This window comes from Chelonoidis abingdonii, chromosome 1, assembly GCF_003597395.2.
Source record: "Chelonoidis abingdonii isolate Lonesome George chromosome 1, CheloAbing_2.0, whole genome shotgun sequence".
NCBI lineage: Eukaryota > Metazoa > Chordata > Testudines > Testudinidae > Chelonoidis > Chelonoidis abingdonii.
The window spans coordinates 304,092,703-304,118,670 of record NC_133769.1 but is presented as its reverse complement, the minus strand read 5'-3'; the positions used below and the strand labels follow the sequence as shown (position 1 = coordinate 304,118,670).

General features: G+C 39.9%; 1 protein-coding gene across 1 annotated transcript in view; it reads right to left on the bottom strand.

The window, feature by feature from the left end:
- DIAPH3 (diaphanous related formin 3) overlaps positions 1-25,968 on the bottom strand; it is a 560,319-nt gene that overhangs the window by 150,860 nt on the left and 383,491 nt on the right. The window contains exons 24-25 of the mRNA XM_075061558.1: positions 15,824-15,988; positions 7,894-8,029 (exon numbers count right to left, since the gene is read on the bottom strand). Of these exons, the coding sequence (XP_074917659.1) occupies positions 7,894-8,029; positions 15,824-15,988 (301 nt within the window). The remainder of the gene's footprint in view (positions 1-7,893; positions 8,030-15,823; positions 15,989-25,968) is intronic.

Genomic DNA, 25,968 nt, shown 5'->3' with positions numbered 1-25,968 from the left:
GCACTATGAGTACCCATGCTGGCAGCCACAGCAGAGAGAGAGACTGGAGGAACAAGAAAATTGAGGTACTCAATCATTCTTAGAGGTGGTTTCTTCAAGCTCACGGTTGAGCTACAGGGCTGATTAGATTTGGGTTACTGTTGTCACAGGAAAGCCTCAGTGGGGTAATGAGTGCGCAAGCCCCTTGTATGGAGTAAGCAGTAGCAGCACTTTTTACTGTTTCCTCAGAACTTCGTGGGGCTGCTGACCTACTGTGGAGTGGAGATAACTGTAATGATCAACAGCAGAGAGACATGTAACACCAGAATCAACCAGAAGGAAAGCCAGAGGGAAGACTGGAAAGTTACTACTTTCCATTTTGTAATTGGAGTTCTTCAAGATGAGTGGTCCCTATCAGTATTCCACTGCAGGTATGCATGCACTCACTGTACCTGAGACCAGAGGTTTCTTGCAAGCAATGTCCTCTGAAGCAGAGGGGAAGAATGGAGGGCTGGGGAATACAGATATGGACCATACATCTTGAAGAACTCCAGTTGCAACAAGATAAGTAACTTCCCTTTCTTCTTTGAGTGCTAGTCCCTACATGTATTCCACTGTGGGCGACTGACAAGCAGTCCTGAAAGAGGAGGTGGGTGCGAGAATGCAGGTGGCAAAGCTGCTTGTACAACTGTTTTCCCCCCAAAGGATGTGTCAGCAGAGAAGTCTTGAATCAAGGCATCATGTGTTTGAATGTGTGGATGCAACTGCATATAGCTGCCCTGGCAAATGTCAAGCAGGGGTACCTCTTGAAGGGATGCCACTGAGACTTAGGTCCTTGCAGAGTGAGCCCTGGACCTATGTCGGAGAAGGAGCTGTGCCAACTGAGAGAGTCAGATACAGCCAGAGATCCTCTGAGAGGACATAGCTTGACCTTGGACTCACTCTGCTATGGCAACACACACTCCAGATGATATTCTGATCCGATATGTTTTCTGCAGATACAATGCCAATGCTCATCTTATGTTGAGAGAATGAAGTTTCCTTTCCTCACCAGAGTCATGGGGCTTTGGGAAAAAAAGTGAATTGACTGATTTCGTTGAAATTCTTGAAAACATCCGAGTGAATTTTGGATGTAGTCGTAGTGAGATTTTGTGTTTAAGGAACACTGTGTGGTTATTCATCTATTAGTGTCCCGGGCTCTGCCCATTCTGATAAAGCTGAGGTAGAAAGACTAAGTGAGTACTGTGTTGTGATGGTACCATCAGTGACTGAGGTTCCTGATGGGTACTCTTTACCCATATTGGCAGTTTTGTGTCTTTTGACTTAGGTAGTATTGCTCACATTGTTACTGCTGGTGAGGAGTCTGGTACTGATGAAGCCCCGCTCTTATGACCCTTTTTATCATGGCCCTGGGGCTTAGGACATTCTAGTCTTTAGGGGCTAGGTGCAAAGGCTTGTTCAGCTTTAGGAAGAACCGACTTAAAGGGGGAATCTGCTCCTGTGTTTATGAGAACATCCCCTGCTCTCCTGATGAGACCATGATGGACAGTCCATAGGTGTGCTCTCCCTCACTCCTAAGTCAGGCCACATAACAGGAGGTGCGCTCTTTGCTCCCTCTGGCCAATGTATAGAGGGGGTCAGGACTAGGCATTCATAGCCTTTTCCACTAAGTGTTTTTTAAGCTGGAATGCCTGAATCTGTTAAGTATGCCTAGGGAAGGAGTGACAAATATTGCAGCTGATGGAGATATTTGTTTCCCCAAGGCAGTAAAAACAGTGCAGGTGATCGTTGCTGACTAAAAAGAAATGGGGACAGAAGACACCTTTTAAAGCCTGATGTTCTGGGCATACTCTAATTCTGGTATCGGGAGCCAGAGTGGTGGTGGTAGGGGTTCCTGGGGTGAAGAAACTAACTAAATACTAACTATGCTATTAAAGACTATTTACACTACCTATACTAAAGAGAAAACTTTGAAATATTTATAGGTTGAAGACAAGGCTGAAAAAAACCCAGACACTCCAGATACTGGAGGTCCTGACTCAGGCCATGGCAGTAGGAAGTAACTGGAGAGGCAGTTGGTCCAACCTGCCCCTTATACCTTTGGTATGGAGCACGAGGAGAGCAGGGGCACAGGTCTCAAGCTAAGGGACTGAATATGTACCCACAGTGCAATACACATAAGGACCCACAATTGAAGCAGAACCTCTCTTCTACTCTCTCCTACAAAGGAGAAAGTGTCAGTTCCTCTGTAAGCCTTGACTAAGGGAGAAAGAAAGGACATCCATTAGCCTCCTCCGAATACTTTGAACACGGACATGCCCACCCACTGGAGAGAAAAGACCAGAGATGGTACAGAGAGGCCTGGTCTACACTGGGTGTGTGTGTGTGAGATTCAATGTAAGATATGCTACTTCAGCTACGGGAATAGCACAGCTGAACTCGACGTATCTTATTTTGACTTAGCTCCCGTCCTCACGGCGCGGGATTGACGGCTGTGGCTCTCCCCGCCGACTCCACTACCGCCGCTTGCCCTGGTGGAGTTCTGGAGTCGAGGGGAGCGCGTTTGGGGATTGATATATCGCATCTAGATGAGACGCAAAATATCAATCCCCAATAAATCGATTGCTACCCACTGATCTGGCAGGTAGTCTGGACATACACTCCCACTCTGTCTCTCTAGGTATGTAGACTGAGAAGGGGAGGCAGGTGATTCAGTTGCTGCGAGCCTCATGGCACAAGTATTCCTTAAAGAGGAATTTGAATGAGGAGAAGGAAGTGGTCTGCAGAACAAGTTCACAGAGGACAGTCCATGAATAGGAAGCAGTTGTGGGAGAAGCAGATACATGTGTTTCTAAAGTTAGTATCATTAGGGCAGCAGAGAAGGGGAAGGGAAGGTGAGATGAAGGAATTGCTTTGGATTCTAGCATGACATACAAGAGGATGGCCTCCTAGAGAACTTGCTCCCTCGGAAGAAAAGACAGCTTATTTTCCCTCCTTCTATAGATTCCAGAAGTGTTGAATAGAAAGGTTAACTTTTACTTCTCTACCTGTACTTTGCATCTAAGCTTTATTTTGTATTATTGAAAGATATGTGCTAATCTTCACTACTGCATTTTCTGCAAAATCCACTCTTGTTTTTCATATTTCCCACAGTGTTTAACCTAATATACAGGTGTACAAATAAATATAATTATAATCCTAATTATAATGCTCAGCTGTTCAGGTGTTTGAACTTAACATTCTATGCTGAAGATTCAATAATATAGATGCGTATTACCAGTTAGTTTGGCTGCTTCATATATATTTGAACTGAGTGAACTTGTATGGCTAAACATATGGATCAGGATGTAAATGTAAATCAGGATCCTACTATTGTCCTGGGGCCTGTGATTTTCAGTGGAAGTCACCTGAAAAATCTATGTTAGAAATGACTGAAATTATCAAAACTGTTACTCTTAAAAGGAAGATTACTTGTGTGACTCACTGGGGCAAGTTTAAAGGAGTTTTATTAACATACTGATTTTCCCTCACAGCCAGAAGGATTACTCCAATGGAAGTCTCATGCGTTGGTGTTGGGAATAGGGAGGGTAAAAAATACAGGAAATTTCTACTCCAGACAATGTCAAGTGTTTTATCCAATGCCAGTGGAATTGTAATTCTTTGCATATACGCATAGCTGAAACTTAATAGTCTAAACTAGTGTAAAAGTTAAACATCCTGCTGTCAGGTGCAATATGACTTTTTGTTTTGAAGTCTAGTACACAATTATTGACAATATCCACATTTCACAACTAAAGGTCAGAAATTAGAAACTAAAGCTAGTTTATTATGAAATAATATACTAAGCACTCCAACAGAGTTTGCAAAATTAGAATTGTTTATTCCCAAAGAACAGGGCAGAAAAGGGCAACAACTGAGGTCATGATTTATTAGATCAACTGAAACATGCTGCTGCTGATTATTTCAACTCCTGAGTAACTTTTACAAAAATTATATTGTGGATTGCAGGTTTGATGTGTAAGAGATCATTGTGGCATCACTTCACTGCTTTTGAATAAGAAAGCAGACTATGTAAATAACTACTGATTAAAGTGGCTTGTTACCTAAGTAGTATTCAAAGTGATGCACAAAGAAGATGCAACAATGATGGAATTCTCAATTACACTACAACAAATGTAGCCTTTAGAGAGTAGAAAGAATAAAAAATAATAGAGTTGTAGAAAACAGAAGTGTATGCGTAAGCCAGAACAATGAAAAACTATTAAGATAGAAAACCTACATACTGTACACAGTAAACTAGAGTGTCTAGAAAATTTATTGAATAAAACAAATACTGTGAATTAAGTGACACCATAGTAGCTTCAATAAGCCAAGTCCAGGCTCCCTTACATCATATACGTATTATTATCAAAAAGCAACTATAATTCCTTAGTTTTCCAAAAGAATGGAACGGCAATAAATGTACTGTATCAGATATGCAGATAAATAAATTTTAAAATTCTTTCTAGCTGTATCTCTCATAGCCTGGAACATATGTAAAGGAGCAATATATTAATTTTGGTAGAGGAAGATTGTCTTAAAGATTAAAGAAAAATAGATATTAGATTGCAAGGTGTTTATGGTGCGCACTACATCTCCATGTGTGTTTGTGCAGTGTCTAGCATGATGGGACACAGTCCTGATTTGGTGCTTCTAGGTGTTATCTTAAGAGGAATATTAATTTATAATAAAGTACACTTCATATTTTCTCCCCCAAATCATAAATATGACATGTCAGCCACATTTGATTGTCAAACACAATTTGATGCAATTCTAGTTTGCAACATATAAATTAAACGAATCAAATTACATGCATTGTGGAGACCAATATATAAACCCAGATTTTATTTTCAAATATTAGATTTATTTATTTTTTTTAAAACAAGGGACAAAGTTGGCATTTGGCCCATCAGAGTGGATGTAAGTTGTCTGCAATCATTATTTCCATCTATCTAGATACAAATGATTGCACATTCATATGTACCTACACAAAATAATTACTGGAATTTTATTTCAGTTGATGGCCTCTGTAGCTGATGTCTCATCCCTTGCCTGCCCCCTTAATTAACAGAAAATACATATGTATAAATAATGAGTCAGGGTAATAAATTATCAGTGCCCACATTTTCATTTTATAAGGCAACGGTTTTAAAGATACAGTACCAAACATTTTATTAGAATGGATAAAGACTGGAAAGAGAGAGAAGGGTACTGGCAAGGGAACCATATCAGTAAGAAAGTACTCATCAGCTCCTTACATATTCTACCACTGCAACTCAGAAAGGTTAAAAAGGAGATTTCCTCTTGTACCCTCCACTGTTTTAGTAGTAGTGCAATATCACTATGCAAGTTAAACCATCCCCGTGCAATCTGAAATTGATAAAGACTGACTATATATTCCCAGTGATATACTATACTTGTTCTTTTTACTAGAGCTCAAGAGTTTATAGCTGTGCTACCATTACAAGGAAAGAAAATTATGTAGTTTTTAATCAACAATGTGAACTCACCTATGTATATAAATAGGTGGCCTCCAAAAAGGACAGACACTCTCTCTCTTTTTCTAAACCACATATATAAAACTTCCTGAACTGCACAAATCTGACTAGGAAGATTGCTGAGATTCGTGGTTTCTTCCTCTACCAGAGCCTCCAGATCCTGAAGCTCCACAAGGTTAGCAACATTCATCTCACTGGGGTTCTTCAAAGCATAGCTGCCAAGTTTTTTGAAGGTCCATATAGGACACAAAAGAACTTTATCACAAAGAATAAATCACTATTTCCTCCTATCTTGCACAGTGGAAGTTGTTGTCAAGGATGACAGAATCCTATCCTCCCTTCCTCAAAAGCAGAAAAGGTTAGGTGGGGCAAAGGGAGAGTCTTGCCAATATTCACAAAATGATTCTGGAATGCTTTTAAGTCATCTTGTAGTAGGACTGAGGAAACTCCTTCATCAGATGACAAAGAATCATTACCAAAAATCCTTTGGGGATGATATAGAGAGTGTCGGTGCTGCTCTGTCTCTGGATCTGCTCCTTCCTGGTATTGTGGCAAAGGCAGTCTAGCCAGGGATGTTGAGTGACCTTTTCCTCTTACTCAAGTTCAGTGAGATCTTCATCTTTAAGCTTGAGAAGATAAGTCCCAGTACTGCCTATAGGGCCACCATGGAAAGCTGTAGGAATATAGCTGGCTTGTTGAGTATTGGCCAGTCCAGTACCATTCCTGCTGGGCTATTGACAGTTTAATCTTTAGGGGAAGTTGGTAGGTGTCTCTGTGGTGTCAAATCACTGTATGCAGAGAAGAAGGCTTTCTATTAGAAGATGGGAAGAATGTATGCCTGGTGATGGTGCAGAGTAAACCTCCACCAGAGGTGGCACCAAAGTATATAGCACTCTTAATATCTGAGTCTGTTCCAGTGCTGGTGTTTCTGCAGCAATGATGCTCTTGAGTTTCCTCTGGGCTCATCCTCTGTGAGCATCAATGCTGACGGGTGCAGCATTGGCTCTAGGGTTGGTGCCACAGAAGTCTCCTGTATCTAAGGGTATTCTTTTTCCCACACTTTGACTCGCCACAGGGATTGGTGGATTTATATATGAAAGCTTTTTGGTGTCTATACTTACGGGAGAACACTGAGCGCCTTACACTGACTCTGTCTCCTGTGTTCAGAGTGGCCCTTTTGAGTGGCAGCTTTGGTGCAAATGAGGTGAGCATGGCTTCAGTGCAAGGTATTTTCTCAGCTCCGTCTTCTCTGGACTAGTTTTTGGTGTTTTCAGTATGCTGGCTGAGGTGGTGGATGAAGCTGGCTTGTCTGCCAGCATAACTTTTGGAGCTCTTCTCCTCAAGGTCTGATGAAGCCTTCATGGACCATTCCAGGAGATGGGGCTTTAGCCTCACATGTCATGACTTCTGTGTTCTTATGGAGAATGACATGCAGACTGATCATCCGCTAAGTATTCGAGATTCTGACATGCAGAAAACATACATGCTGTGTCCACCTTGAGGGGCAATTAATCCATCCCAGGAGGAACAGGGTTATAAGCCCACGGGTTTTGAGTTGATCATACTAAGAGACTCTGTACAGTGAGTGGAGTCTGATCATTAGAGATCAATTCAGAGGGATGGAGACATTTCATGATGATCAGTACTGAAGATCAGATATAGCTCAGATTTTCATGAAGATATGTAGAAATTTACCCTGAGCAAAGAACTAGTAAGTTGGACACTCACCAGGTTCTATCTCACTGCTATGGGTAGTAAGAGGGAACTGAGCCAGGGTTGCAGTTGTTCCACTCTTTACACCCTCATGCTGCATCAAAAGGAAGTAAAAGACAAACCTTTGGCCCTGATGGAGACACTACGATTCAGAAAAAACTCCATTCTCATGCGCATGTGGTACATGCATACTCACAGTGGGATCCACACTGACACATACTCAGAGAAGAATCTTAGCTATATAAAAGAAGCCTATTGTCATAAAAGGAACAATTAGAAAAATCACAGTTTCCGTTAGCTAAAATATAAATAAAATGGCTCTGTGATTTGGAAAGTGACTTTGTTCACATGTAACAGTTTCTTTTTCAGCTTAGCTTTAATTGAGATAAATCATTAATACTTGAGTACAAAATGTTCAATAGATCGTGAATGGGAAAGTAGTGAGCACCATTTCAAGGTCCAACACAGCTTGAGAAAAGCAGATAAGCTAGAACAGCTTGTTAATAAAAATCAAATTTAAGAACAGCTTTGCTGTACTATTTAATTGGTGAAATCATTTCTTCTGCCTCTTCTCAAGAGCACAAAGATAATAATAAAATAGAGGCTGTAGTTTCATTTTATTAAAAAACACTAGATAGAAAAGGCTGTTTTCCATATTACTCACCTGTTTTCATTTCTAACAAGCGCTTTTTCTTTTGTTGCCTCTCTAATTTTTCTTTTTCTGCTTTCTCCTTAGCTATTCTAGCACGTCTCTGTTTTTCCTCTGCTTCTTTTCTTCTTATATTCTCCTTGGCTGCTTGCTATTAAAAAAGAGAGAGAGAGAGAGATTGGTAATGAAACAATCTAAGTAAAGTTTCAGCCAGAACAAACTTGTAAACTATAAAAATGAAAAAATACCTAAGCTATAATATCAGAGGGGTAGCCGTGTTAGCCTGGATCTGTAAAAGCCGCAAAGAGTTCTGTGGCACCTTATAGACTAACAGATGTATTGTAGCATGAGCTTTCGTGGGTGAATACCCACTTGCATCCGACGAAGTGGGTATTTACCCACGAAAGCTCACGCTCCAATACATCTGTTAGTCTATAAGGTGCCACAGGACTCTTTGCGGCTTTTTCTAAGTTATAATAGCAGTCAAATAGCTCTCTCTACAAGGTCAATATGTAATCTGAAGATATTGTACTTTCCAGATAGTATATTTTACTCTCTAATATGTCAGACACTTAGGGCGAACCACATTATAGGAATGTTATAATTATCTCCAAAACAAGCATTATAAAAGTTCAGCATTCAGTTAACACTGAAAAGAAATCCAAATAAGTTAAGGTATAGAGCAGAGATCGGCAACCTTTGGCATGCGGCTTGCTAGAGTGAGCACCCTGGCGGGCTGGGCTGGTTTGTTTATCTGCTGTGTCCTAATGTTCGACGATCACAGCTCCCACTGGCTGCGGTGTGCTGGGAAGTGGCAGCCAGCACATCCCTCGGACCGTGCCACTTCCTGCAGCCTCCATTGGCCTGGGATGGCAAACTGTGGCCAGTGGGAGCTGTGAATGGCCAAACCCACGGGTGCAGCAGGTAAACAAACTAGCCCAGCCTGCCAGAGTGCTTAACCTGGCGAGAGGCGTACCAAAGATTGCCAATCCCTGGTATACAGAAAGAGTTAAGGCACCTAAATAGCCTTAACTCTTCCCAGCAGCAAAACCCTAAAACTAATGCATGAGTGCTTATGGTCCCAGATTACTTTCAGAAGAACTCATGAAGAACTTCTCTTTTTCAAAATAGCTACAATTTTCTTTCTTCATTGGTGAGGCCACAGACTGCCCTTTAGCAAAGGTGACCGATACCTTTCATTGTACCTGACAGGACTGAAATCAAACCACACTCAGGGAAGATAGAAGACATTGCTGTCAGAAGACATTGTGAGCTGCAGATGAATTAGGTCATGGCTATTTTTGCTGAGGACAGCCTGTGGCCTCTGGCACTCTGAAGAACATTGTTCAGTCACTGATGAAACGCAAATCTTCACTCATGAAGAACAATAGAATAAAGCTACCATTCATCCTAATGTTTTTTTAAAAACACTTCCCATTACATAATATCTCAGATTCATCTCCTTGTGGATTTGGTTCACAACCCAAACTTTGAAAAACATTGATGTATACTAATGTGAGAGGTATGGAGAATAAGCAGGAAGAACTCAAAATGCTAGTAAATAAACATAACTATGACATAGTTGGCATCACAGAGACTTGGTGGGATAATACCCATGACTAGAATATTGGTATAGAAGGATACAGCTGGCTCAGGAAGGACAGGCAGGGAAAAGAGGGAGGAGATATTGCCGTATATATTAAAAATGTATCCAGTTGGACTACGCTTGAGATGGAAATAGTAGACTTGTTGAAAGTCTCTGGGTAAGGATAAAAGGGGTAAAAAACAAGGGTGATGTCATGGTAAAGGTCCACTATAGACCATCTAACCAAGAAGAAGAGGTAGATGAGGCTTTTTTTAAAAAACTAACAAAATCATCCAAAGCACAGGACTTGATGGTGATGGGAGACTTCAGTTACTAAGACATCTGTTGGGAAAATAACACAGCAGGCCACAGATTATCTACCAACTTATTGGAATGTATTGGAGACAATTTTTTTTATTTCAGAAGGGAGAGGCTTGTCAAATATTTGATTTTGTCAAATAGGGAGGAACTCGTTGAGAATGTGAAAGTAGAAGGAAGCTTGGGTGAAAGTGATCATGAAATGGTAGAGTTAAAATAGGCAAAATAAAGACAATGGATTTCAAGAAGGCAGTCTTCAGCAAACTCAGTTGGTGAGTACTGTGTCCAGTCTTGGTGCCACATTTCAAGAAGGATGTGGACAAATAGGAGAAAGTCCAGAGAAGAGCAACAAAAATGACTAAGGTCTATAAAACATGACCTATTATATGCCAAAAGACTAATGGGGAGAAATTGTCTTGAGTAAATTGTACTCCGTTTTGCTTATTTTGCTTTGTACTCCATTTTGCTAGCTTTGAATTAGTAAGAAGAAATTGTTCTGGGTTTATTCTTTGCAGACTGAGTTAATGATTCTTCTTAAAACGACAGAAGTGTTATGGCTGTAATTCTTGTCTTTGAAATTTATTACCGTTTTGTGTATGAGTGAAGAATGCATGGCATGCAGATGAACAGAGAAGAGACAGGAGGCTCCAGTACTGATGGGCCGGATGGTCGAGAGGGGAATGGAGGAATTGAGAGACATCAACCTTATTATCAGAATCACCTGGATGGCAGATTGAAAACCTTAAAGCAAAGACATATGTCCCAAGGACAAGATAAGGAGTGGAGCCAGAGGGACGAGATAAGAAACATCTGCGGATATTCCTGGTAATAACACAAAATAATTCTGATTAGGAGCAACCTTGAATACTCTGTGATTAACAGCTCCAGTGAGACATAGCAAGGTCCATAGACTTGTATGGGAAATTATTACTATGAAAGAAGGGTGTATTGCCATGAGACTTTGGGTTTGTTCTGCCATCAACAACAGAGTTTTGGATGTGTCAGACAGAGACCCAGCTCCATCCCACTCTCTCGTGTGCAGTTTCAGCTGGCCACTGGAACTGACCGAGCAACACTAAGGACTGATAACTATAAGATCCAGCTGCAGAACCTTTTGGGGTGTGTGTGTGTGAATGGAAGCATATGTTGATTTTAATGCTTAAATTGTACTCTCAGTAAACACGGCGTATTGCCTTATCCCCTTGAAAAAGATTCCGTGTGCTTCTTATAAGCATAACACTATGAGGGAAGATTGAAAAAAATTGGGTTTGTTTAGTCTGGAAAAGAGAAGACTGAGTGGACATGACAACAGTTTTCCGGCACATAAAAGGTTCTTCTTAACCTCTGAGGATAGGACAAGAAGCAATGTGCTTAAATTGCAGCAAGGGAAGTTTAGGTTGGACATCAAGAAAAACTTCCTAACTGACAGGGTTAAGCACTGGAATAAAATTGCCTAGGGAGGTTGTGTAATCTCCATCACTGGAGATTTTAAGAGCAGGTTAGAGAAACACCTGTCAGGGATGGTCTAGATCAGTGGTTCTCAAACTCTGTTTCCCTGCGGACCACTTGAAAATTGCTGAGGGTCTCGGCAGACCACTTAATGATCTTTCCAAATGTTGTTTGTACCATTAGCTAACTATTGTAAAGCGCTTTGGATAAAAGTGCTGTATAAAAAAAACTTTATAATCATGAACTTTTTTGTTCTACAAATAAAAGTACACAACTCATATTTTAATATCAGGAGTCTTATTTTTCTACTGCAATGGATGTGCCCTCTCTCCCCCACCACAGCAGCCCTTGAACTGGGGCTGGGAAGGAGGGGGTGTCTCTCCCCCGCTACAGCAACCACAAAGCTGAGGCTGGGAAGGAGGACCTTCTCTCTCTGGCCACCACAGCCCTGCACATCCCAAATTCCCCCCACCCCCACTTCTCACTCCAGTGCCCCCTCCCACTTACCCCTTATTCCCCCCAAGGCCACCACCTTACCTTACATGTATATCTTCTCCAGGGACCAGGTACCTAATTAGTGGAGCCATGCCTGCGTGGCTCCACTAATTAGGTGAGTGGCCCTTCATTTTTTGTGTGTGACTGCCCAGGTCGCACCTTAGAGGACACTATCCGTGGACCATTTTAATGGAGCTTGCCAACCACTGGTGGTCCATGGACCACAATTTGAGAACCTCTGGTCTAGATAATAATTAGTCCTGCCATGAGGGTAGGAGACTGGACTAGATGACCTCTCAAGGTCCCTTCCAGTCCTGTGATCCTATCAATGGCAATTTGCTAAACATACCCAAAATGTTAGGAAAAAAACATGAGCAAATCAATTGACAAAAACTTCCACTTTGACACTGTTCTCATGGAAATAGAAAAGTTATGATCAGATTGCTCTTGCCTGTGAAATAAGCAAATGATTTCTCACAAGAACTATTACTAAACCAAACAAGTTCAGATTAATAAGAATGTCTACAATGTACAAAGTTTTTGCTGGTCTATATTTCACAGCTGTTATTGCAGAGAAGAAAACATTACTTTCATTATGGTAGAGTTAGGCTCAAAGCAAATCTACCATCATCTCTCATAAGCTTTCTTCCCCGACTGTTGATTCTATTTAGTCAAACAATACTTTGCATTGCTAGAAGATCTTCCCTCTAAAAGATCTCAAAGCACTTTTAGAACAAAATTAGTAATATTCCTGTTAACTAGTGAAGCATTCTGTAGCTAGAAAACTGAAACACAATAAGGTTAACTAAACTGGTCAAGGCCACAGAGAGATTTAGTGGCAGAACTACAAATACAGCTGAAAACACCTGACTCCTAGTCACATGCTCTAACCGCTAGACAATATTGCCTTCATCATTCTATACAAGAAATTATTTCAGGGACAACACTTACAAAAATCTATATTATGATGACTGGAATTTCCAAAAGCAGGACAGTTTACATAAAATGATATAATAAATGATGATCAAATGTATACATATAAAAATATAAGGATTAAGAAATATGACCTGCAGAACTTGAAATATTAACTCATTTAATTTCTGCTAAATTTGCAGATGAAAAAAAGCAACCAATCAAATATGGACAGTGACTATTTACAGGCCAGACATCCAATGCTACTTGCTTGCCTATTTGTAAGGACTAACTGACATCTGAAGTCCCTTCCTTAGTTGCCGGGAAGAACTGCCATTTCCCTGTTACTAAGAAATGTATGTTCACCCCTTTCTGGCCAGAGGATAGCCTCCTTTGCACAACGTAAAACAGGTATGAAAACAATGGCAACTAAGAAGCCATTTTAATATAATTATAATGAATTCTACATAAATTAGTGATTAAGTTATGTGGGGGAGTTACAAAATAATACTTTGTCAGGATTACTTTTTTAATTGTTCTGTATACAGATAAAAGCAGCAGAGAATCCTGTGGTACCTTATAGACTAACAGACGTCTGTTAGTCTATAAGGTGCCAGAGGATTCTCTGCTGCTTTTACAGATCCAGACTAACACGGCTACTCCTCTGATACATGTATACAGATAGATGTTGCATCTCTCTTTCTCTTCAATTGTGCAGTGGAAAATTATAACAAAGTACTCATTACGTAGAGTGTGAGGTTTTCTTTTTAGTCATTGACACTGGCCCAATTTAAATTTGTTGAATACAACAAGTACATCAACATGCTAAAGTAAAAGCAAGTGAGAATATACTATACTCTCTGGATTTGTCTACCACACATAGATCTGCTTAAAGGGTAGTAGTGGTATTTCAGTAATCCAAATAGATGTTTTTAAGCCTCCAAAATAATCTAATTTTCACAACCTATCTTTTCTTCATTTGTAAAATTTAATTTATACACAGATATTGATTTTAATTGTAAGCATATCTAATGCCTCTTAATTACACAAATCTATAACATTTTACCACACACTATGCACCAACAATTAGAAGCAAAGAAACCAAGAAATCTGATCTCAAACTGCATGCTGATTTAACAACTACCATATTAAAATATGTTATGGTATAATTATCCAATAACATCTTCATAATTAGTTCCCCGTTATTAACACTACATTTAAACAACATTAGAGTGTCCCCTACAGTTAATGAAACAGCAACTGACCTTTAACAACTCCATTTATCAGATCTTATAACTTAGCCAACTAAAATTTCTTGACCATATTTCCTTCTTCACAGACAAACGTACAATGGTGGATCAGCTGCGACCCATGTTACACAGTGATAGGTGCTGCATCTTTTTTCAGATGCTTTGAAGCACCCATCACCATGGTATCTGGATTAAGAGAATCCAGTTAGGTGAGAAAGGACTGCCATGTCCTCAAAAGTGAGGGTCTAGGAAAAGGAGAAAACAGTCATCTTATTTTCATGAGTTTTCTACAAACCCTCCCTCCAGAGATTGGTCAGTAGCAAATTTGGAATTTTCTTTCCTTTTGCTGGAGAATTTTTCAGCTTGCAAGTTTACTGATAAAATAAGTGATCATGCCTTAAGAGTTAAAATATCAGGTTCTTCCTTCCTGTATCTCCTTCATCCTATTTTTTGAACTTCTGCGTATGCAATATTATTTACATCAGGGGTCGGCAACCTCCGGCATGCGGCCGCCAGGGTAAGGACCGGGGGGGCAGTTATCAGTTTATCTGTCGTGTTGGCAGGCTCGGCCGATCGCGGCCCCCAGTAGCCGCAGTTCACCGTCCCAGGCCAATGAGGTGGGGGGAAGCTGCGCGGGTGAGGGATGTGCTGGCCGTGGCTTCCCGCCGCCCCCATTGGTCTGGGACGGCGAACCACGGCCAGTGGGAACCACGATCGGTCGAATCTGCTGACGTGGCAGGTAAACAAACTGGCCTGTCCCACCAGGATGCTTACCCTGGCGAGCCACGTGCTAGAGGTTGCCGACCCCTGATTTACTTTAAAAGAGAAAAGATCAAAAAATTAAAAGATAAAAAAAGTTCTTATTGAACATTTTAGTGGCTCACTTAATGTATTTTTTAAATCTAGGCAGCTAAAAGTGTTTCTAAAAAATCATTTTCATCCTTAAATTAAAAAAAAAAAATAGTGGCTATCAAAGAGCAGGCAAAACAAAAACAAAACAGAAAGACTAGACATTTAGAATGTATTAAAAATCAAGTAAACCATGAAAAATAAAAAAAGTGTCCTCAGGAAGTGTCTATAATCTGATAAAATTATGTCTATTTTATGCAAAGGCCAGGATTGGTGTTTCCTTGGGAAGCAGCCAGCACAGTACCTACTATGTTCATTGTGTTTGCATACAGACAGGATAATCTCTGAAGCTCATTTATTTGTGTGCTTCTTTCTTGTTGATTTTTTATGTAAATGGGCATCTATTGCATGACCTTACAATGTTTAAATGTACCTATTGACAAAGATTCCTGAGGATACAGAAGGAAAACCTATTTTTCACCTTTGCTGGTGACTATTATCTTGGTATGACTTTTAAACATATTTTCAGTATATATGCATATGATCTCTACATGTATTTCACAACAATGTTAAGGATCAGAGTGACAACTTTCATTTGAGATCTCATGTGATAGTCTTTGGTGAACTCTAATAGACTCCTTAGATCCATGTGATTTCTGTAACCCATTCCCAGCTCACATTAAGAAGTTCTTGGGTCATGCAAGTATTCTATAGTGAGACAGAGAGGAGAAGTTTTATCTGAAGAGAAGTAAAGTATTTCAAACTCAACTCTTCTCTGACTTCAGTGCCCCCCACCCCCTCCAAAAACAAACCTCTTGCATGTTATATATTAAATCAAGGACCCAGTTTTAATTTATTATAGTTCAGGTTTTTTCCTTCTGAAGGTATGGAGAATTTTAAAATAATTAATGATTATTTCCCTTTTCTTTACACTGTAGAATCTGGGACGTAGAAAGTAAAGTTTCAGATATGAATGTATGTTACCATTCAAGAAGACAAAAAAAATTATTGAATAGCCCATCAATATTTGAACTATTAAACAAATCATTTCTAGAAAACAATGTTAACATTAATAGACATACTGTACCAAGAACATTGTCCTGAAGTTATTCAAGTCGGTTAAAAATTCTTCCACCGAAACTTTTTTCAAATCAATAGCATAGTATCCCATCACATTTTGATAGAGCTTCTCCATGTTCTCATGCATCCTGGTAAGTTTTTGGCAATGTTCTCTTGCATAAACTGCAAAGCTGTATACTACTGTTAAGGTTAAATGAGCACTCAGTGAAGCTAGTTAGAGCAAATTATCATGATTTATCTACCTGTTTCTCTGTAGACAACTTTAATGTTCAAAGAAACCTCTTAATTATCTCACAATAATTTATTCATTTACTTCAAGTACAACACAAACTACATACCTAATAGTGTTTAATGAATACTTTGAGAATAGTGAAAAAATGTAAGAATGATCCTCAAATTTTCTTGATCATTTTTTACTTCGCTAATTCAATGAAACATTCTTTACATAAATTGTATATATAATGGGAATAGATAATAGGCAGTACGTAATCTGTTTGCCATATATTGTGTTACATAAAACAACATACTTCAAAGACTTTAATAGGAAGTGGGAGCTGCTTGGATCCGTTGAAAAAAGGTCACATCTATTTGGGTGCCTTAATATGGATTTAGGCATTCAGAGGTCAAGTTTTGGTCATAATCCCTATTTACGATGGAAACTGTTTTGCAAGTATAGCAGGCGCGCGCGTGTGTGTGTGTGTGTGTGTGCGTGCGCGTAGCTGTATATAAAGTCCTAGGGCTAACAGGTTTGTGGAAACAGAAGCTCTTTGGTTTTCTCTATAGGTAAAATGGCAGAATTAAGGTTGAGTTCTTACCTGCTGCAAGACAAATTTGCTTATGCTGCTCTCTAGCTCCCCCTGCAGAGAGTTATAATTGGTATACACTTTTGAGTAGTTCCATAAAATAACCAAAACTGTATTATCTGGAGTTTTCCCATAATCCATACTCAAGAACTGCATAAAATGTTCTCAGAGAGAAAGTAGATGAGGTAATATATTTTACTGGATCAACTTCTGTTCGTGAAAGAGAGGAGTTTTCAAGCTACACAGAACTCTTCTTCATGTCAGCCAAATACAAGATGGAACAAAATGTTTAACATAAGTAGTTAAAATATATTCTAAGTGACCATTCAAGATGAAGTGGCCTGTTAACACCTCTACTGACTTGTTTCTAATATCCTGGGACCAAAAGGGCTAACACAACACGTTCCAAGTAATTCAGGTATGTGAAAGGGAACGTGTCTAATAACTCACAAGAGCTATTCTTTGAGGGATATTAACCCCCTCCCCCAAAACAAACAAACAAACAAAAACAAAAAAATCCACATCATTTAACATTAATTAAGGTTGCTCTCATCAGTACTCAAAGCCACAAAAATTAGGAAATAGAAGATTGAGAATTAACACACTACACTGCAAATAGATAACAGCTGGCTAGGGCTAAGGGGTGTCAACTTTTGGGCTCTGGTTGCAGACAGAGTCTTGGGAACCTCCCACCTCGCAGGATCTGAAAGCCCAGGCTCCAGCCCAAGACTGAATGTCTTCACCACAATTAAACAGCCCTTAGCTTGAGCCCCGCGAGCGTGAGTCAGCTGGCATGGGCCAGCTGGGGATTTTTAAACGCAGTGTAGACATACTCTCTCACTAAAATGCCACAATGAATGTTGCCTATGCAGGTTTAATTCAGGCTTCGTGTGCATACATTATGATACAGTCTTTAATTTCAAGATTTATTTTATTTTAAAAAATGAGAGCCCTGGCTCATTCAGTGCAAATGACGGATCTGTTCTAGGGATGAAGCAGTGTTGTGTCAGGCAGAGTGGGTCTGTTGGACCCCCTACTCGTTTGTTGCAGAAGTTGTAAGGTTTTGAGTGAATGAGGCAGGCAAATGGAGGAAGAGAACCAAGAGTCTCATGGTTAGGGCAGATGAACAGTGCCCTGCAGACTCAGATTCTCTCTCGGCCTCTGCCACTAAGTTTCTGTGTGATTCTGGGCAAGTCACTTACAACAAACTTTTTACAGGTAGTCACTTTTGCGTGTAATTAAAGGCTATATCATAATGCACACATACATAGGGCCAAATTATAGTTGCACAGGCAACCTTCTTTCTGGCTTTTTCTAACTTTAATGTGCTAATCTCTGCAACCTTTTAATCCTTTTTAAATCCTTAACTTTGTATTTTCTACTTCAGGGGTAGGTAACCTCTGGCACATGTGCCGAAGACGGTGCACGAGCTAATTTTCAGCGCTTGGGTCCTCATCACTTGTCCGGGGGCTCTACATTTTAATTTAATTTTAAGTGAAGCTTCTTAAACATTTTAAAAACCTTATTTACTTTATACGTAACAATAGTTTAGTTCTATATCATAGACTTATAGAAAGAGACCTTCTAAAAACATTAAAATGAATTACTGGCATACAAAACCTTAAATTAGAGTGAATAAATGAAGACTCAGCACATCACTTCTGAAAGGTTGCCTACCCCATTCTACTTTTTTTTATTATTTAGTTTACTGATGACAGCAACTAACATTAAACAAAGTTAGTGAATTTATTTATTTTAAAATAATTTTATGTATGTGCTATTTAAATAATAAAGCATTTGAACATTTGATGACTTCAATGTTAACCTTTATATTTCAAAACACTCATGGCCATGTTGACAAATAAACTAAAAGTAATTAAACTGTATTCAAGCAAAACATGTTTTTAATGCAACTTCCTTCAGTTTTACTGCAACTTCTAAATGACACAATTTAAAAAAAAAAAAGAAAAGAAAACCGAGAAAGGATTCATAGATATAATTTCCCACCCTTTTTAAAAAAGGTAGATATTCAGAAAGACATAATGCAGCATATAAATAATATACATAAAAAAAGCTGTAATTTTGTTTTTTATTTTTGTGTAACTCTTTCTAAGGAAAGTAAGAAACAATTACCTTCGAAAACAAACTTCACCACTTACACAGTAGAAACCTCAAAGAGCACAACTGGAGCTTATCAGAACCCAATCTGCTTTTGTTATAGCCCCTCCTCTGACCCTTCTTTGTAATAATGTTATGGTAGACGGAGGTAAATCAGTTATTAAAGGCTACCATTACCTGGGTGGTAAGCTTGCCTTTGTGACAGATGGTCCCTTACACCAAAAATCACAATATTCAGCCAACTACCAGCCCCAGGAATGTCATCCAGGAAAGGATGAGTGGGTTCCCTGCAACCTGAGTCTGATGATTATCATTACCAAAATCTTTGTAAAACCCTGGGGGCTAAGCACAAGCCAAACTGAAGCATTCGGTACTGATGTTTCGTGTCCTAAACTAACCTATGCATTGGTTAGATCTATTGAAGAAGTCGCCCCATAACAGGGATGACACCATAGAAGCCAGGGTCTGCATCCAAACCTTTATTTTTTCATCCACATGTTGAGCCTTCTGAGATCAGAAATGTTGTTGCACAGTGAAATAGATAGAGATTTTCCAGCTTCTAGTCCATCTTCTAAGTGAACACTCTCCATCACGCTCACATCTAGAAGATGAAATATTTTATTCTGGACCAGATTGTGTTATATGATGTCACTGGAACTGGGTGATTGGATGAAGAATGGGTGGGGTGGAGTCTTCATCTTGAGGGAGTATCCCCGGCTTGCTATCTCTATGACTTTTTTGGGGCTGATGAAAACCATTCCTTTAGGAGATGGGGGAAAACTGCCCATTAGCTTCAGTTGTGGGCCTATGCAATCTTTGTCATGAAGTAGATTTTTGGTGCGGAGGGGAGGTCCCACTAGATATCCCCCCAGATCTTAAGTCCATTGTTTTCCCTTGAACAATCTGTTGTCCTTTTGCTGACATCTCCGTGAGGATGAAAAGTGCCTCCATCTGAATGCTGGTCTATACTCTTTTCTGTGGGCATTTAGTGGATCAGGGAGAGTCTGTCTGGATTTTGCTGCACTATCAGCCACTGCCTTTTCAAGCTTCTCTCCAAAAAGAGGGGAGCCTGCAAACGTGACTGAACATAGGACCCGCTTACATTGTTCACCTGCCTTCCAGGAACATAGGCAGAGGTGGCACTTGGCTCCTGAGCAGTTTCTTTAAAATGAAACCAAATTTAGAGTCATCTCTGTATTTAAAGGCTTTGACATATTCCAGTCAGGACAGAGATGCTATTGCAAAGCAGGTACCTGCCAGAGATGCTTGGAGGATGGCAGAGGAGGCTTCAATGTTCTTTTTGAGAATGGCCTCCATCTTTCTATCTGTGGGTTTCTTCAGGTAGAACTCCCACTCTGAGAAAATAACCATATCCCGGACAATGACGCTACAGCGGCATCCACCTGCAGTATCTCAGTAACAGAGCCCTTTGGTTCTTAAATGTTATCTGAATTCACTCTTCTCAGTGTGTTTGCCCTTTTCAGGCTTGTTCCATTCATCCCTAATCACTTCTTCAAAGGAGCAGTGAAGGAGTATTGCAGTTTCAGGGGAGGATTTTGAGGGGAGAAATGTATTCTGAGGTTTACTCTCAGGAACTTGTCCAGGTTGGATTTGAAATGTGGAATAAACCTTGTTGCATGTAACTTGAAAACAACCACTAAAACACCCCATTACTGTGTTTTCCCCCTCATCCTGTTCAGATTCAGGATCAGATAGTTCACTTTCCCCAGTGGAGAAGTGGGAGAAAGAGAAATCAGAGGACTCATGTCTCCTGGATTTTTTGATTTTTTTAACCCTTTTTGTGTGCTTTGAGTGTGTAGACTGTCTGCTTCCGCTTTGGCGAGGCCTTTAGCAGCTTCCTTTTCTTAGGGCCTGGAGCTTTCTTGAGAGGTCTGACTCAGAATCATCTCCCTCTGGGTTTCATTTGCCCTCTGGGAAAGGGAAACTCATCCAAGTCCTCCTGGTCACGTTGGGAACGAGGTGGGATGATTAGAAGTCATGCTTCTTTCCCCACAGTGCTCATGACCCACTTTGTGGCGGAAGGGGATTTATGGCCCTGTAAACCTCCCCAATGTGTCTTGCAGGTGTTTCCCTCGGACTTACCCTGACTTGAGTGGTCAAAGTCCCTCTTCACTTCTCGCTGCTCTTCATGGGGGTGTCCTGGTCCACCTTTCCCCCATTAGAGTTGTGGCTGCCTTGGGGGGTCAGGAGTTCCTACCTGCTTGCCCGCAGCCCTGGAACCTAGTGGACACAGACACAGGCTGGGCAAAACTCATCTGCCAAGACTAAGAAAGCTGCCAAAGCAAGATTTGAATTTAACTCTGTGCTTTCCTGGCTGCTCTGCCATGCCTGCAAGGGACAGAGAAGGCGACAAGGAGATGCTGCAGTTGAGGCTCAGAGAGGATTAACCCTCAAGGAGTTAATTTACCCAAGGAGGAGAAGGAAGCCAGAAGAGAGAGAGAACAGTGCTCCCCACTATTCAAAAACTGTGGAGAAACAGCTCAAATTGAAAAGGTAAGCATATAGGCAGCGAACCTGGCAGCAAGTGGAAGCAGAGAGGTTGTGGAGGGAGCATGTGGTGTGAAAAGGCTGATCCACCTCCATGAAGCCACAAAGAGAGGAGAGCTGCCCAAGTGTTCTTAATTGTGAGACATGCTGAGCAGTAGAATAATCAAGTTCAATAAATCCAACAGCGAAGAACATGAATACGTGTAGAAGGAACTTTTCACTATGCCTTATTGTGAAAAGAAAACACAGCACTTATATATCGAAAAGCTAACATCAATGAGCTTTCAGTCAAGATTCATGGACTTGTCTCTTCTGGAAGGCTAACATGAAATTCCTTCCATCAGTTTAATGAATTTTGCCTCCAAGTGCCTATTTATTAACATATTTTATAGCTGAAAAATTTCTATTGTGAGTTTCTGACAAACTGTGCTCCACAACAGAATTAGTTAAATTTAATGTGAATGTGATAGTAAAACAGCACTAGGAACCATTCTGGAACAAGCACAGAGCTTCCTCTGAGAAGTGGTATATTGCTATGCATTTTGATATGGAGAGTCTCATGGGAGAAACTGAAAAAACAGTCTCTTTAGTACATCAGTAACCAGTTTCTTTTGCATGTCATTTAAAAACAAAAAGTTCTGGGGAAAATATGTGCAGTGCTAGGTTTACTAATTGATATTGTTTCTTTATCACTGACAAAAGAAATATTACAAACAATAGTGAAATAAATTATCAATAAATGTCTTTAACCCACTCATGTTACAGGATATTTAAATCATTTAATTGGATTTAAAGCACTAACTAGCAGTGCAAAAAATGTTTTTTGATATTAAAATTAATAATATAAAAATGGAATTTACACATAGATCCAAAGAATTGACTTGAAATACTTAGTGTTCCCATACATTTATCACCTCAGGACGGGATGCAGAGGTAAAGTTTCTTAACTCCTTAAATGACTGTGTCTTGGAGCAGCTAGTCCTCGAACACACAAGAGAGAACAGGCACCTTAGAGACCAACAAATTTATTTCAGCATGAGCTTTCGTGAGCTACAGTTCACTTCTTCGGATGCAACAAGGGGAGAGGCAATTCTTGATTTAGTCCTAAGTGGAGTGCGGGATCTGGTCCAACAGGTGAATATAGCTGGACCACTTGGTAATAGTGACCACAATATAATTAAACTTAACATTCCTGTGGTGGGGAAAATACCACTGCAGTCCAATACAGTAGCATTTAATTTCAGAAAAGGAGACTAAACAAAAAATGAGGAAATGGGACACTTTTTTAAAAGACACCATTATAGAGGCTCAACTTAAATGCATATCCCAAATTAAAAAACATAGTAAGACAACCAAAAAAGTGCCACCGTGGCTAAATAACAAAGTAAAAGAAGCAGTGAGAGGCAAAAAGGCATCCTTTAAAACGTGGAAGTTAAATCCTAGTGAGGAAAATAGAGCACAAACTGTCAAGTGAAGTATACAAATATAATTAGGAATCCAAACAAGAATCTGAAGAACAGCTAGCCAATGATTAAAAAAGTAATAGCTTTTTTTTTTCTAAGTATATCAGAAGCAGGAAGACTGCTAAAAAAAACAGTAGGGCCACTGGACAATCAAAATTCCAAAGGAGCACTCAAGGACAATATGGCAATTGCGGAGAAACTAAATGAATTCTTTGCATCAATCTTCACAGCTGAGGATGGGAGGGAGATTCCCAAACCTGAGCCATTTTTCTTAGGTGACAAATTTGAGGAACAGTCCCAGACTGAGGTGTCGTTAGAGGAGGTTTTGGAACAAATTGTAAACTAAACAGTAATAACCCACTGGGACCAGATGGTATTCACCTAAGAATTCTGAAGAAACTCAAATGTGAAATTGCAGGACTACTAACTGTGGTTGCAAGTATCAGAGGGGTAGCCGTGTTAGTCTGGATCTGTAAAAAGGAACAGAGTCCTGTGGCACCTTTAAAACTAACAGATGTATTGGAGCATAAGCTTTTGTGAGTGAACACCTATCATTCAGTCAGCAGGCAAAAGTCGGTCAAGATAGGGAGCTATCAGAAGATCAGATCAGAAGAAAGAAACGTAAAACAGTGAAGAACAACCAATAAGAAGACCTCAAAGGAGAAGCAGTAGCCACAGCAGTACCACTTACAGAAAAGGAGACTTAGAGACCAGAGAGAGAGAAGAATATGGAGAGTAAGCACGACAGCTATAGTGTAAAATATAGATAGAAATAGTATTAATGAATGTGTGTCTGTACATTTGGGTTATAATCATGTGTGTTTTTTGTTATGAATTCTGTTCTATGTGTATAAAGTTTAAGATTGCTGTCAGTGACTGCAGGAGACTGATCACTGCATGCAGAACACAGCTGCTTAGTATTGCTTTAACTCTATATTTATGGTTCAGGAACTTTTAACCTGTACCCAAGGGCTGTGTTAAGGAATTTATGCTTATATTTTGATTTATTTGTACACAGACCAGTTATTGCTTTTGATGAGTCACCAAGACACTCATAGTGCGATGATGCCACTAGAACATGATGTCCTCAGGACAATTCTTCCTGCATTGAAATCTGTCCCCAAAATAGCTGATTAATGATGGGATCCAATCCCACACCAGGACAGAGCTTGACTGTCAGCCACGGTGAAGAAGATTCTCTTGGAAAGGGGTTGGAATCCACAGCCATTCAAAATGACCAATCGCATAGTAGGCAGAATTTTGTTTTGTTTAGGTGGATCAACTAGTACTAAATACAGGGTAAGATCTCCCTCAAGAATCTATGCAGAGGTTGTATTTTAAAGTTAGGATACAAGGCATTGTGATGTGTCTAGCTCTTCTAGCTAAGGGCAGAATTAACTAATGATAGAAAGAGTTTGGCCAAATTAACCAGTCAGCACTAGAGTCAGCAGGGAGAATGCTTCCCCCACGATACAGTACAGCCAAGTTCACCAATTATACCCAAGACAGGCTGAGTACTGTGGATATCTGTGGATGAATCTAACTTAGGGGACATAGTGTGGTCTGTCCTGTGTGTGTGACCTCATGTGAGGTTGAAGGCTTGTTAATTAGGAATAATTTATTAATGAACTTCAGTCCTCTAATTGCCATGGTTATACATTGTAGGCACAGGTTTCTAAACCTAATCCTTACAAGTTAACTACTGAGAAAGGGGCAATGCAATTGTAGACTTGCATCTAACATCCCAATTAGTGCTAAAGGTGACTGTGAGGCCCCCAAAAGAGGCTAATATGCTAGTCCTGGTTAAGCCAAGCAGGTGCAGAAATTGGAAACATAATTTAGTAGGTAGCCAAAGCTCAGAAAGCAACAGTAAAGAGAACAAGGAGTTAAAATATGAGTCTGCAGAAATGCCACAGCCTGTGGATACAGAAAGAGGAAGTTGTTTTTTTGTTTTTTTAAACAGGCAGGCTTTGAATCTTCACAACAGTCTTCTCTCATTTGTAAAACTCAGCTATGATATTAAATATAGTGGGGTTTATGTGTGTGATATCTCTCTAAAAGGAAAAGGCAAGATTTTTCTGAGTACTGTGCTGGAAGGCTTATGGGTGGAAGAGGCATTTATGAATTCGACCTTTGAGAAAACTCGTTAGGATGGATTTGTTTAAGAGGTTAGTCAAGGCCCATAAACAAACAGTGATAGTCCTCAAGAATGCACAATGCAATAATAGAAAGGGCCTCTGAGGAATCAGGGTATATATGCATTAAATATTCAGGTTGGCAATGGGAAGTTATTGCATTATAAGGTACATTGGATTATAAGGAATAGCCAGCAAGGACTTGTCAAGAACAAATCATGATAAACCTAATTTCCTTTTTATACAGGGTTACTGCCCTAGTATATAGAGGGAAGCAACAGAAGTGACATATCTTGATTTCAGTAAGGCTTTTGACTCAGTCCCACATGACATTCTCATAAGCAAACTAGGAAAATGTGGTCTAGATGAAATTACTATAAGGTGGGTTCACAACTGATTGAAAGACTGTACTCAAAGAATCGTTTTTAATGGTTCGTTATCAAACTAGGATGATCTAATGGGGTCCAACAGGCAGCAGTTTAGGGTCAAATACTATTCGCTAATGATTTGGCCAATGGAGTGGAGACTATGCTTATAAAATTTGCAGACGACACCAAGCTGGGAGACTTTGCAAGCACTTTGGAGGACGAGATTAGATTCAAAATGATCTTGACAAATTGGAGAATGGGTTTGAATTCAACAAGATGAAATCAATAAAGACAAGTGCAAAGTACTACATTAATGCAGGAAAAAATCTAATGCACCTTTACAAAACGCAGAACAGGATAGGTGGTAGTACTGCTGGAAAGGATCTGGGGTAATACTTGACACCATGCAAGGCACTGCATTTAGCCGTATGGAGTGGAAATCCATCAACCTCATGAAGAAACTTGCACAGATACAGACAGATATCATCTTCCTTTCCAAATGCAAACGGATGGACATCATACCAAATGGACTAAAGGTAAAAAATCCACTGCTATCTACATACTACACAGACCACAGTGAGAGATTATGCCATACACTGTCAAAGAAACTGAGGAACCACCTGATCAGCATCCTATACAGCAAACAGGAAAACATCAAAAAAGAGCTCTCCAACCTGGAGACCTTCATTAATAACCAAACTTCCATAAAAACGGACTTCACTAAAATAAGACAGGAGATCTACAGCACTCACTTCAC